Raw genomic sequence first — 14,551 nt, forward strand, 5'->3', positions numbered from 1 at the left:
TTCATAAATCTTGATTTACATAAGGAGTATGGCCTTTCCAAACCTCACAAATATCCATAATTCGCTCCCAATTATATTTAAGATCATTTGGTTGATGGAAAAATTAATTTAATAGGATATACACTGATTCTACGTACTTGCTACAACCTATTTACATTATAAATTGATTGAAAAACAAAAAGGGAACTAGCTAGTTTCCTATTTCCATTGGTTTTGGAAAATATTTTTTATGAAAAGAGTTGAATGAAATTTGAGAAATTAAAAAAAAAAAAAGAATGGATATATATATATATATATATATATATATATATAAAAGGGTCGAATTCTTGCTGTAAAATAAAAAATTAAATACTTACAAATATAATGATAAATAATATTATATTGATGGGCTACGAAACAGTTTCATTTTTTTATGGCTTTCATTTATCAATCACACGTGATGGGCCATGGCCCATAGGTTTGGGTGGTATTAGCACTCCAGTGCTACATGTTAATTCAGCAAATAGAAAACCACTGTTTGGTTCTTGAGAAAGCGACGGAAGAAAAAGAAAAAAAAAAAAAAAAAAAAGGAAAAATGGCAGGAAGATTGAGCAATGTAGCTTCGCGGATCATGGGCGGAAACGGCATCGTTTCACGCTCCGTCGCCTCCTCTCTTCTCCTTCGATCTGGCATGGGTCTCCCTGTGGGCAAAAACATCGTGCCCGACAAACCCGTAAGCTTAATCACTTTATTATTTTTCAGATTTATTCCTCTTTAATCGTTGAAACAATCAACCTCAAACCTTAAAACTTATACTTGTTTTTGACGCTTCAGCTTCCTGTAAATGACGAGCTAATTTGGGACAATGGAACCGCATTTCCAGAGCCTTGTATTGATCGAATCGCTGATACTGTCGGAAAGGTAAGAAATTTGTCGATTTTTAAGGTCCATTTTGTAATTATTGTTGTGGGATTTTGGATTATTTAAAGAAATTGATTTTTTCTCCCTTTTTATTCTTATGTTTCAATTTATTTTATTGGTTTCGTTTTCTGGGAATAGTATGAGGCATTGGCTTGGATGTGTGGAGGTTTGAGCTTCTTTGCATCGTTGGGATTATTAGCTTGGTGGAATGATAAAGCGTCTACCATTCCATTCGTAAGTTCAAAAACTCAGACTTGATTATTTGATTTTGGCTGGCTTAGTTCAGTTTGGTTTTCTTTATAGTTCTTGAATTTCTTCATGTGATATTATTTTGTAGTTTTCGCGGTGTTTTTGATATGTGTCAAATTGGGAAAGAGTAGGAATGTGGGATACTGATCGAATCCAATGGTATCATGGTGTCACTCTGTTGTCTGCTTAGAAAAATTGAACATCATGTCAAGTGAGTGATGATCATAGAATAAGGGATCTGTTATCTGAATCATGTTAACTACCCACTTCAGAATGGAAGATATTTCTTTGTAGAGGACTCTAGCCTTTTTTCAACATTCGTTTAGAGTTGAGAGAAAGAACTTTGCACGGGCTTACTGTGTAAGGCCCACATCTTTGGATTTTCCTTGCTTCCGACTAATATTGGGAATGTAATCAGAAATGTCATTTCCCTGTTTAATATGTTGAATTGTTGATACGAGCCCTGGCCTTGGAAGCTAGGGTGGCTGTCTGCCTCATTGTTCCGCCTGCTGGAGTTTTATATTCATCTCATATTAAGTTAGCAAAGTTGACAATGTGTTTCGGGGTTTGCAAGAAGCCCTTGCAGGATAGCTTCCATCTGTGTGTTAGAGGATGCAAAGGTGCTACCATGTTACCTGCATGGGTATCTGAAATGGATTGTTTGATAATTTCTATATGTAGATGTGCTAAGGGTTCTAAGGACAATGAGGATAAAACAGTTGAATACGAGCTTTCTGGAGAGATGTTCAGCATTACATTACTCTGATCCATCTGATAAAACATGGGAAACCACTGCTTGCTTGTGCAGTTAGATATCATGTTTTCTCTTTTCTTTTTTTTTCCTAATATTTTGTTTTCCTAATACTCCAAATGCTGTCCTTGAAAGATGACAGTGAGAAATTTAAACAATAATGTTTGTACCTACTAGCATGGTAGCAGTCTTAGTCCTCCATTCGTTTAGTGATCTCTGCTTTGGAAGATTCCTTTCCTTTTTATTTTGTATGGCATTTAATTTCTTTTTTCACTAATGCATCAATCAACATTTTATGTAGTGAGTCATTAGTAGCCAACAAAGAAGCTGGAGAGAATTATGTTTGATCTATATTTCATGAATTTGGTTTAAAATTATTGTTGCTTGCAAGAATTTAGTTTGTCATACTTAAAGTTACGCTACTTGCTGGTATGCATTGTTTGATACCTCTTATGCTGATTGATATCTTTTCCCTACTGTTAACCAGACACCAAAAGTATATCCATATGACAACCTGCGGGTGGAGCTTGGTGGAGAGCCATAGGTAGATCCTTGTAGGAGCAACCATACAGTTATTGCTGTTTCGCATGTGCCAACTTGTGTTTCTTTGTTTACTTTTGGAACTCAAAAGCAGTTAAATAATGGATTATGTGGGTTGTTGCTGAAACAAAAATTTTGAACAAATAACCCAATGTGTTTGGTTTAGAACTCATTGAGAGTCTTATTATAAGATTCATTGCCACTTTTTTTTCCCTTGGTTTGGTGCCAATTTTTGGGGGGTAATCAGAATATGATGTATGATTATAGTGTTACTATACAGATTATGATATTTATGAAGATCATCCTGATATCTGTATTTGCTTAATGTATGATTGTAGAGTTACTATGTTTTAACTTTTAAGGCAAACGCTAACTAGTAAAGATTTCAAGCTCATATTTTGGTATGAAAAAAAGAGACCCTCATATTCTAACCTTTAAATATGAAATACTAATTAATATGAAAGAAATTCTAACCTTTGTCATAGATTGAAAGAAATTAATATGCTTTAAAGTTTAAATTATTACCACAAGTGCTCTAAGCAATACAGGTTAATTAATTTTTTTTCTTTTGATATTAGAGATTGGAAAAGGGCTGTATGATATTCCAAAGTGAATGTGGGTGAGGTCAATTACTTGGAAAAACTACACATAGGTGAATATTTTTTTCTCAGCCAAAATAAATTTTATTGATATTCCAAATGATATAGAGCTAGCAAGAGCAAAGAACCATAGCATAGTTCTGTTGGAAGAAAAGCAGAGCTTCCTAAAATCATACTATAACATGCACTAACCATTCCCCCCTTGCCACCAAATCTCCACACATTTGAACTTGAATATCTTAAGCATAACAAAACTTATCAACGTTCTCCACCAAGCTCGTCTAACATCCGCCTGAAAATCTTAAGATCAATTTCTTGAGATAGCTGTCCAAAATATTTCGCCTTTCCAATGATTCAACACTGAATAAAACCGAACCGGTGAACTAAAAAAATCAATGAACTGCCATGTGACTAAAGAGCACTGTTACAAACTAAAGTCCCTTTCAAAAAGATCATTCCAACACTAAAGCATTTGAATCTTACAAAACCGAAACAACTTATTTCAACTCAACCAAATAGCCTCCAGCTTTACACTTTTAGCCGTATAAAGCTGAGAAGTGTCAATCAAAACAGGGTCAAACACACAAACAGCCTGGCCGCACATTTACATGTACTACCAGGCTTGTATCATGTCTGATCTGGTCACATTATCTCATCCTGATAAATCATTGTTCTAAAGCATACACATTTACAATTTAATTACTCAAAAATATTCCCCAACTCATTTCAATAAAACACCAGCAATAATAACACGACATTCCAAGATTCAGTTCACATTCAACAACCACAGTCCAGATAACAACTTTCCTCATCTCCTATTAACATTTTTTGTAACTGCTCGCCTTCCTCAACTTACTTCAATGCATGCTTTTCATCATCTCCTTTGTATATCATTCTATATACATTTCCATGTAAAATTTTTTCATTTTTCTATATTGACCATTGAATAAAAAGTTAAAAGGTGTCAAAAATTAAATATCTATTTTTTCATATAATAAAATGCAATATATATGACTCGGAAAAATTCAAATGTACTATAATGATTATCCAATTATATTCATGGATACACATAAAAATGGATACACACAAACACTTGTATATAAAGAGGTTCAATTATGAAATAAATATTATTCAATTTTTTTAAAATAATAGAATACAATATATTTAATTTTATGATTTTATCATTATATTTTAGAGAGATTGGACTGGATCAAATTAACATTAAGGGGTTTATCATTTATATTTTTAAAAATTATAATCTATATATAAATTGTTGAATGATATAAAATGCAAATTTCCTTTTGCATATAGTTAATTATTATATGATCCCACGGGAGTCTTTTGGGTGAGCCATGGCTGTAGATCGATTCCAGTAAATGATGACGCTATAACTTCAATTTGATTAATTCTTAACAAATTAGTAATCGTAATTTGTGAGGGTCATTTTAGCTATATACGAAATCCTTGATTAATAATAAGATAAATAAATTATTTTTTGGAATTACAAAGATTTGTGGAATTGGTTATTATATCCTAAATCGAACAAAAGAGATAAAACAACATGTGAATATTGTGTGATTAGTTTAGTTGATGTCAAATCTAGAATTTGAATAGGCAAGAAAAGATTGAATCAAAATAATTCCTTTTTTTATATAAGATAAAAGCCTCGAATTTTCGTTAATTATTGTTTTAAATTCAAGAGATTAAGTACTCCAAAACTTTAAGCAAATATCATTGATCTTCATCAAGAGTTGAAAATTAATTGCCTTGAAGTTTTGTACATTATATATTTAATCATGACGTATAAATCTGTAGGCCTATAATTAGACATAAATTTAATGAGTTACCACAAATCTTTTTTTATAGGTGTAGTTGGCAAGATATCTTATTAAATATGTCATAAGGTTAATTAAGAGTTTTTAAAAGAATATTTTCTAGTTTGTATTTTATAATAATAAAAGTTCAGTTACGTATGGATTATAACACTCTCACAACATCCATCTATGATTATATCATTCAATTTTAAATTATCTTAACAATCATTTTGGTTCTAATAGATTTTTATTGGATAAAATTTTTAAAAATATTTTATCACTTCAAAAGTATTCAAAAAATTCATTTATTTTTTTATTACTCAAGTTGCAGAGGTGTACAAGAAGGGTGGGGCAAAGCCTCCTTAAATCATTAGCTGAGATAGTTCCTATCCTATGACTCACAAAAAGTCCAACATATACAAGATATTACAAAGGATTACAATCTGGAGAGTTCTAATTTTACATTAACTCTATCATAAAAGGAGGTTGAACCAGCTTGGACTCCTTCTTCAGTAGTGCCTATGCGAGGCCCCTTTTTGGGCTCGCGCTTGGTTCAATTCTTCCCATGCCTGCCCTTGAGTCTATCTGAAAGTTACAAAACCAAATCCCTTGGCCTAAGCTCTCTAAGCTCATTTCAATATTTGCACACCCACTCTAGGTTATAGTCCTGTGCCACGACCTCCATTGTGCCTCTGGGCCTGGTCTTTTCGTTGTAAAAAAAAAAAATAATCATTTATAATAAACTTTTTACTTAGAAATCTAATGGAAATTCAATAATTTGTGATTTTTTTAAAGATTTCATCTTTGGATAATCATCATATATTTTTCACACAATTTTTTTTTAAGTTATATTTTTAATTTTTCATTTGGAAAAGGAGTACAATTATTTTTATTAAAATTTCATTTAAATTATTTCATAATTTTGGTTAAATTTAGAGAAATACTCACCTAGAGATTTCTTTAAAAAATTTACTATTTTAAATTTTTAGAAATCATTGGAATAATTCTTAATTCATTTTCAATAATTTTATTAAAATTTTTATTAAATTTATTTATTTATTTAAATTTAAAAATAAATATTAATTATTGTTATTGAAACTTTATCTAAATTTTTCCTCCATTTTGATCAAATTTAGAAAACAAATTTCTTACCTAAAAATTTTTTAGAAATTAACTATTTGTAATTTTTAAAATTTCATCATTGTATAATTATTATTTATTCTCAATATCTTATTAAAATTTTATTTCATATTTATTATAATTTAAAATTAACTTCCCTAGCAATTTTCCTAAAAAAATCAAATGAAAATATCACAAATAAATAATAAAAATTAAATAAACAAAACTCATAATAAATAAATAAATAAAATAAAGAAAAAAAATACCAAAACACCACAGCTTAACTTGGTGACTGGAGCAGAGCTCAGCTGCAGACATGAAACTGGCTGGAAAAGCTTAAAAAGCGGCTTGACTCAATTTAGGCATGGGTTGCTGGAACGGGTTGCAATTCGAGTAGCAGGGGTCAGATCCAAACCACAAGACAACATGCGGATCCTAAAATTTGTTTAACAAAAAAAACGATGCCTTTTCATGCCAATATATAATGCTAAAGCCCTAAATATATATTTTTTCTTCAAAACCCCTTTGTCTTCTCTCTTTCTACTAGATGCTCTTACCTTTTTTTTTCTTTTTTAGATTGATGGTCTAAATCTTTAACGTCATCAAACAGTTCATGGATCGTCGATTAGATTTTGGGTTAGTCAATAAATTATGGGATTGGCCTTCGAAATTTGTATAATTACATCAAAATTTTGTTAAAAAATATGAACTTAGTCTAAAAATTCAATCGATTTTTAGAAAATTCTAAAAATTTTGTAGAAAATTCTTCCATTGCGAACTTAGTCTTTTAAATCTATTTGACCCACCATCTTCCTTGAATTAAACTCAAAGCTACTCATAAAATAAAATTTTTACCCGAATCAAAACATCCAATTGTTGTCAAACTTTTGCTCTCATGTTTTTCTCTATTTTTCTTTTCAATTGCTCTCTAATTGGTGTGCCTTTTATTTTATGATTTAAAAATTTATTTATATGGCACAATAAGAAGATTTTCAGATTGATTCCAACTAAAAAAAATTAAGATTATCATGAAAAAAATAAAATTTATCTTTCAAAGTTTAACTTCAAATTTAATAATGATAAAATTACAATATTATCAATCACTCCTCTTTGATTTATAGCCATTCAATTTTTTCAATTATTATAAATCTAAAAAAATAAGATAAATGTAAAAAGTTTAAATAAATACAATTAAAGATAAATAATAAATAAGATAAAATAAATAATAAAATAAAAAACAAAAGATAAATAAAAAATATATAAAAAAATAAAATAAAAACATAATTTTGATAATTAAACTTTGATTAAATTTGAATCCGGTTGATTTAAAATTTTACGACCTTAAAATTAAATCAGATACAATTGATTTAGATTTCAAAGTAAATTGAATGTCTACGTACTCATAATAAAAAGAATTGAAAATAGGACAGAAACCACGCATGCGTCGTACTTGGTGAAAGGAACAGAAAAATAATACACAACGTACCACATCCCTGAAAAGTGCAAACCCTAGCCAGCACTATGATCTGTTCTGCTCTGTTACATGACTCAGGCTACCATCAACTGATCTTACAAAGGCACAGCAGAAATAATAGAGGATACATTATGAATGAGCCTCATGGTTCGTTGGAAAAAATTTGGTTCGACAAATCATGCAAAATTGTTGTTACTTGTTGAGGAATGAGGAGAAATAAAAAAATATATGCATAATTATGTAATAATTAATTGTCAAGAAAGAATACGAAACAAACAGAGAGTACGCCATAGAAATCTGTGAAACTGAACTTGCACAGAAATCAAACATAATTCACGGATTGAAACTTGGCGCAACAGTCACGAACAGGACATTGAAGTTTGCAATCAACCTACACCACTCCAAAATCTTCAATTTATTTGGAATCCTCCACATTTTCATTTGTTCACATACATTTGTAGAGGACTAGGGTGCTTTGATACTCCCAGGCCTTAGCCACAGTCACGGGTAACACATAAATTCAGCTCTATATATTTTCTTTGATCCAACCCTATCAAAGCTCAAGGAGAATAATCTTGGAACCCTACGTAATGGGTTCGAAGTTTACAGCCATGTTTTTCATCTTTTTGATTTTCATGTTAGTATCTTTGCCACCAATTTATGCTTGTGTTCCCTGTACGCAGCCACATCCTCCGCCGTACCACGGCCCAACTCACCCTAAAGTTCCCCGCCCGAACCCGCCTAGCACCAAGCACCCACCACGACGTGGAGGCTCCCCAAAGGTAGAGCCACCATCAAAAAAGCCACCAATGCCACCAGTTATTGTCCCACCAATCATCATTACGCCACCAATAACAAACCCTCCCGTGATATCACCTCCCACTACCAACCCTCCTGTTACAATCCCAACACCTTCTGCTCCTTACCCACCTTACAGTGGAGGCCCACCTTCTGGTGGAGGAGGTGGAGGAGGGGGTAGCTCTCCTGCTCCACCAACTACTCAACCAACTTGCCCAGTTAATGCACTTAAGCTAGGACTCTGCGTGGATGTGCTTGGAGGATTGGTGCATATTGGGTTAGGAAACCCTGTTGAGAACGCTTGCTGCCCAGTGTTAGGAGGTCTACTAGAGCTTGAAGCAGCCGTTTGTCTTTGCACTGCTATAAGGATTAAGCTTCTAAACCTTAATATATTCATTCCCCTTGCTCTTCAAGCTTTAATAACTTGTGGAAAAAACCCTCCTCCTGGTTTCCTTTGTCCTCCTCTTTAACTGCACATTCATTGATAACAAGGCTACGACACTTACTCTGGACGTACAAGATAGATAGAACTCAGCTTCTAGGCAGGGTTGCCACCTCGGCCTCCCATGCTAACTGTTTCTTTAACTACCAAAAGAAAAGCATAAAAACAGGAAAAAAAAAGTGTACTTTTCCATCAATATCTGGTCAGAATAAAGATCGTTTTCTGCTAGCGAGGGTTTGACTATTGTTGTATTTTCAATTGATTAGAGTTTGTTTTGCTTTCTTCGATCGGGGTTTGAACTTCCAGTGGATATGGGAGTTGCATTTGAAAGTGTGAGTTAATTTTTTTTTTTCGCCAAAATGAGTCAATATTTATTTACTGACTGTTTTAATGCTTGCTTTATGCCTTTGCTAGGTAAAAAGAAAGAAAATTGGTGAGAATAAAAAAATTGTTAATTTAATAATTAAAATTACTAATCATTTTTTTACTTTATAATTTAATCATTAGATTAATAAATTTTTCATCTTCATCTGTTCTACACTCTACATTTATGGAGGTTTTTTTACATATGATCACTTGTATTTTGTTATCATGATTTAACTCAACTAAAATTAACTAATAATATTGTAATTCAATTTGGATACTTAACCCTAATTAAAATTAGGACAATCTTACATGCACTCATTTCATATAATCATTTTTTTATTTCAAGGATTTAAGTATGTAAATAATTGCAACTGGATACACACCCCAAATTAAGTCTCAAACCGACCATTCTTCAATTATTTAGGGACAGAGAAACTATTTCGGGAAGAATCTTCATTGAAGTTAAAGAGACGATAAAGTAGATATATCGCTTTCATTTTTCCTTCATCTTTCCGTTTTCTTTTCCCTTGTTTTTCAAATACTTACAATTCCAGTATTATCGTGAGGGTAGCTAGCAATTCATTATCAAAAAAGAACTTCCTAATTCCATTGTCCAAGTCATTTTCCTCCAAGAGAAGACGAAATAGCTCGTATCTTTCTCATTAAGTAATCAGATTTCCATTGAATCAAAGTTTGATCTAAATCTTAAAAAAAGGCCTTAGTTTAGTGACAAAAAAGAAATTCTAAAATATTAAAGTTTTATATTCAAGTTTTAGTAACAAAAAAGAAATTCTAAAATCTTAAAGTTTTATGTTCAAGTTTTACAGTATATGGGTTTGGTTAACTTTATATTGAATTTGTTAATTGGTTGATTTGCTTATTTGATTCGAAGCTTTGATATTTTATATGGATATTTTATTTTAATTATCATATTTACTTGTAAAGTTGTACTTATAATTTCATAAAAAAAAAAAAAAGAAAAAAATTCTTAAGTAAATTAGGCAAGTTGACTCGGAGAGAGCAGCTCTCGACAATCAAGATCTATAACATGGTCGATCTCGTGGATCCAATCACGATCACATGACATAGGAGCCATTCCTTGATTTTCTTAGAAAATTTTGTGTTTGCAATTTATAATCGAAATACATGTTCATCCCATGCCGGGGAAAGTATAAAATTGTAATTATTGGGCATATGATGGTTATGATCTGAGGTAATTACAGACAAAATGGTTCACGGGTTTGAATTGGTACAAAAGAGGGTCCATTCCAATTCAGCTGGTCTTTCTTTATAATTCTTGGTTAGGTTACAAAATTAGCAGGTGGGAGAGCTAGACCAAAACTATTAAATCTTTCCCTTAATTAATTTATAATCATTTTCTAACTGTGTTAAAGATCTTAATTAGATGGAATCCCTCTTTTATCATCATGATTTGATGGTTGTAACTTGTAAGAAGGGGAGGTTTACTGCATATTTACCTCCCATTGCGTGGGGTTAGAAATCTTTTTGCAAGAAATTGAAAGCAGTAATCATATTGGACATTGGTTTGGGGATCTCATTCTTGGCAGACAACAGTCACGACTTGATATTGCAAAATTCCCATTGAAGTCTAATTGTCTTTCGTGTTTTTTAATTATAAGTTTATTTTGAACAATTTTTATTCGTAATTTTTGTATTATTTGTAATTTATGTACGTTTAATTACTGTGTTAAATGATTTTAAGAGAGTTTTTGATATGAGATAATTGTTTAAAATCACGATAATCTGCATTCATTAATTACATCACCTTGTTTGATGTAGTGATCTTACGTGTGATAAGATTATTGACTTAGAAAGTAATTTGATTTTCAATCTAAAGATGAGAAAATTTTATCATTATAAAAAATTTTTTTAATATTATTTTCTAACTAATTTACCCTCACAAAAATATAGTTAATATTATCCCCAAAAAACTAGTCACTAAAAATTTTAAAAAATCAGTTTTTGAATCACTAATTCTAAAATTTTTTTTATATTAATTAGAAAAAAATAATGAATTTAGTTAATAATTTTTTTAGAAATTATTTTTATCATAATTGATTTATATTTTATAGTTTTTTATAAAATAACATTTAACTATTTTATAAATTGCTGATTTAATAAGTATTAAATATTTTACTTTTTTTATAAAATTATTTTAAATATTTTGTACTATATAATTTATTTTTTCATATAATATCAAATACAGTGATTTATAATATTACATTAAATCACCTTAGTGATCTTATATCACTAAAGTAATTAAATCACCACAATAATTTAAAAAATGTTACCAAACCTTATCTAAAACCAATCAAATTAACAGTGATACTACAGGGGATTGACTCTTCTTTAACTACTCCATTCCATTATACAAAAACTTTACCCCCACAAAAATTATAAAAAAAAAAGCAAATAAATAATAAATAATCACTTAAAATATATATACATACAAGAGCGCATTAAAGAAGTATTCAACACGTTTAGAGGATTACCATCATTAATACATTGAATTCTCAGGATATTGCGGTCAGTAAGGCCAAGGAATCATTGCTTTTTTGGGCAGGTGAGTGCTGCGAAGTGTGAAACGGAATGAGCTTTCTTTTTCTTTCTTTCTTTTTTTTTTTTTTTTCCTTTTTTCATGTGAGAATGCGTACTACTTTCTCACCGAATTCTTAGTCACGGACTCGCAACTGTGCTTCAGTGTAGTTGCTATTGACTTAAAAAAATATCCGGCATGGGCCACGACTGAAACTTAGTTGCTAATTAAAAGTCTGTGTGTTCATCTAAAAAAAGTCTGACTGTTAGAAATCTACTTTACTCTAATACTCCATGGAGTAAACGACATGAAAATTGTAAGAATGATAGGGACATCTTGTGGTAATCCGACCTTTATTTCCACTTGTTGGGCCCTCTTACATTCCCCAGCTGATTGTCATCAACAGTATACAAAAATATCTAAATCAGCATTGATATGCGACCACGTTTCCTTTCTTTTTCTTTATTATATTTTTCATAGTGCTTCAGAAATATTCTTGTTTTCTCTAATGTTAGATTTCATACAAATTCATATAAACCCATTTATTTGTTTATTATGTATTTCATTTTATAGATGTACAGAGGCAAAAGAGTTCGTTGCTATTTTTGGCATGTATATGCAGAAATCATGGCCATAAGAAGCTTTAGAGATAATAATAACACTACTGTGTTAGGGATTGTAGTAAAAGATGGAGAAGTGATCAGAGGAGACAAGAGGAGGTGATTTCAACTCTTACGTTTTAGATGCAACAAAACAATAACAAGAGAAAAAGAATGATTTGACATATAATTGTGTCCTAGATGGCTAGATGCAAAGATCTTTGCCATGAAGGTCACGGGACCAAAGGCTATAGTACGACAATATCGAGAAATTAGACATACTTCCACTCTCTAAATGGAAGAATGGTTGGTTTATTAAAATAAACAAGCTGAATAATACTAGTATTTCATCTCCCTTAAAGATACATAAACCCAAAGAAAACACTTGAAGAAATGTGTTACACGCACTTATTCAGTATAAATCCACAAGGAAACAACACTAAAACAAGGGAAACAAACAGTTACCAATTAAAACACTGAATCACTGCATAGTGGAAATTAGAACTTCAAAATCACACAACACCAAGAAGATGAGAAAGAATTTAGAAAAGTGATTAGGCACATTGGAAGCCAGAGGGAGCATTCATTGAGCAGACGTTGAGAAGCAAGCTGAGGGAAATTGGGATATTAAGGTTGATGCCCAAAATGTTAGCTTTGATGGCTGTACAAAGGCAAACAGCAGCCTCAAGATCAGCAAGGCCTTGGATGAGGGAGCAGCAGGGCTGTACGGGGGGTGAACCAACGGTGACATTTACCAAACCAAGCACATTAGCACATACACCTAATTTAAGGGCATCTCTGGGGCATCTGCCTCCCCCAGCAGGAGTTGGAGAGGGAGTGGGATTTGGTTTTGGCCTGGGGGAAGGGCAGGAACCACAAGCACTGACTAGAGAAAAGAAGAGAATGTTGAGTGAAAAAAAGAGGGCAAGTGTTGCTGATCTTTTTGAACCCATCTCTCTTCAAACCGTAGTAGCTTCTCGCTTAATTACAGCAAGTAAAAGTAATAGGAGAGAGTAGTACTAGGTGAGGATGGAGAATTTGGAGTGAAGGGAGGGGGGTTTTATAGTGTTTCAAGAGGGCACTTCGGTTAGTTTAAAAGAATTTAATTAATAAAATTATACAATGAATCAATTTGATTTTTGCGATTTGAGCTGGCATATGCAGAAGATTTTTGGTGAACTTTGGATGTTTATGATTGTGAGGTGGGGATTAGCACATTGCCACGTTACCACTGCCCCAAGCATCATTTCGTGGATCCGTCTAGCATAAATTATACGGTTTGCAACAGTGTTTGATCTTAAGTACGCAACAATCCAAAGCATCAACAAGATTAAGACGTTTGCATCCCAATTACCTCTCATCATGAAAGAAGATGGGACCCTGAAATCAGTTAATCAGTGCTACATCATCCATCCTAATAGCATTATCTAGTTAATTTTTTGACAAAACTGATATAAAACTTAATACAGAAAACACTAGGTTGTTTGTTTCCTTGTCTTCTCAACAATGACAGCTTATAGTATTTACTGCATTTTCTTTTATTTTACAGTTCTTCCAAATTAACTAGGGTAGATACAACCGCTAAGTGCTGAAGACAAAATGGATACAGATTTAGAACAACATAATTCTCTCTTGAGGCTAGCTTGTCACACCTTCATTTTCTTCTTTGGGCTACTATTTTGTTTTGTTTTGATTGCGCTATATTCCAATCTATACTGTACCCTGTCATCGTACCCGGTTATGGCCTGTTAATCCAACAGTCATCAGAGATATATCTTTGTTTTCGTTTTTGCTTCTCTTCTAAGAATATTTATATATTGAAAATCATTTACGTTGAACTTGAATTTCAAGATCCCAAAGGAAGTTGCTGACTGTAATGAGCTAATGATCCCAATCCAACATCAAGGAATGGTCTCTAGCTTGGCTCATCTAAGGGAACTCATAAGGTTTTTCCACAAAAAGCATCTTTGATCTTACAGATTCTGTTCGAAAATCCGGTCTGGATTCTGCAGCATGACCATGAAACATTTAATGCAGCCAGAGAAGCTTCATTTTGATTCTGTTATAGTTTAATACTTCAGTTTTCCTCCATAATATTCTGAGATTATTGATATTACTGCTAACAAACCTTTTTTATTTCCTATATTTTCTAGCATGCCGATGCAAAGTCTTCTATCGATCTTGGCATGTTGTCAATGGAGTTTTCTAGCTGGAACAGATTGGAGTGTCACGGGCGAGCCTAGAATGGTAGAACCTGCCATGGGCTCCACCAGAGATTCATTTGAAACTGTGCCCTCAGCTGAAAAAAAAAACCATTTATTTATAAGACGATAGTCATGGGCT

General features: G+C 32.1%; 3 protein-coding genes across 4 annotated transcripts; 2 read left to right on the forward strand and 1 right to left on the reverse strand.

The window, feature by feature from the left end:
- Nucleotides 1-505: 505 nt before the first annotated feature.
- Nucleotides 506-2,765, forward strand: LOC111290608 (NADH dehydrogenase [ubiquinone] 1 beta subcomplex subunit 8, mitochondrial-like). Of its 2 annotated transcripts, XR_016346179.1 has the most exons (5): nt 518-712; nt 814-900; nt 1,039-1,134; nt 1,238-1,509; nt 2,388-2,765. XR_016346179.1 is itself a non-coding variant. In XM_022881988.2 (4 exons), the coding sequence occupies exons 1-4, from the start codon at nt 575-577 to the stop codon at nt 2,442-2,444; spliced, it is 378 nt and encodes a 125-aa protein (XP_022737723.2). In that variant the 5' UTR covers nt 506-574; the 3' UTR covers nt 2,445-2,765. The 2 variants fall into 2 exon arrangements, 1 of the variants encoding a protein (XP_022737723.2); XM_022881988.2 differs by lacking the exon at nt 1,238-1,509 and having other exon boundaries at nt 506-712.
- Nucleotides 2,766-7,653: 4,888 nt separating this feature from the next.
- Nucleotides 7,654-9,039, forward strand: LOC111290054 (Bifunctional inhibitor/lipid-transfer protein/seed storage 2S albumin superfamily protein). The gene has a single exon (XM_022881454.2). The coding sequence runs from the start codon at nt 8,037-8,039 to the stop codon at nt 8,712-8,714; it is 678 nt and encodes a 225-aa protein (XP_022737189.2). The 5' UTR covers nt 7,654-8,036; the 3' UTR covers nt 8,715-9,039.
- A 3,433-nt stretch (nt 9,040-12,472) lies between these two features.
- LOC111289969 (putative lipid-binding protein AIR1) lies at nt 12,473-13,248 on the reverse strand. Its single transcript, XM_022881338.2, has one exon. The coding sequence runs from the start codon at nt 13,159-13,161 to the stop codon at nt 12,763-12,765; it is 399 nt and encodes a 132-aa protein (XP_022737073.2). The 5' UTR covers nt 13,162-13,248; the 3' UTR covers nt 12,473-12,762.
- Nucleotides 13,249-14,551: the final 1,303 nt, after the last annotated feature.

The sequence above is a fragment of the Durio zibethinus genome, chromosome 11 (assembly GCF_047325235.1).
Source record: "Durio zibethinus cultivar Kanyao isolate XHJ-2024 chromosome 11, ASM4732523v1, whole genome shotgun sequence".
Classification (NCBI taxonomy): Eukaryota; Viridiplantae; Streptophyta; class Magnoliopsida; order Malvales; family Malvaceae; genus Durio; species Durio zibethinus.

Coding starts and splice junctions, on each gene's coding strand:
- LOC111290608 (XM_022881988.2), top strand. CDS start 575: ATGGCAGGAAGATTGAGCAATGTAGCTTCGCGGATCATGGGCGGAAAC. Junction 713..813: donor ACATCGTGCCCGACAAACCC/GTAAGCTTAATC, acceptor TTGACGCTTCAG/CTTCCTGTAAATGACGAGCT. Junction 901..1,038: donor TCGCTGATACTGTCGGAAAG/GTAAGAAATTTG, acceptor TTCTGGGAATAG/TATGAGGCATTGGCTTGGAT.
- LOC111290054 (XM_022881454.2), top strand. CDS start 8,037: ATGGGTTCGAAGTTTACAGCCATGTTTTTCATCTTTTTGATTTTCATG.
- LOC111289969 (XM_022881338.2), bottom strand. CDS start 13,161: ATGGGTTCAAAAAGATCAGCAACACTTGCCCTCTTTTTTTCACTCAAC.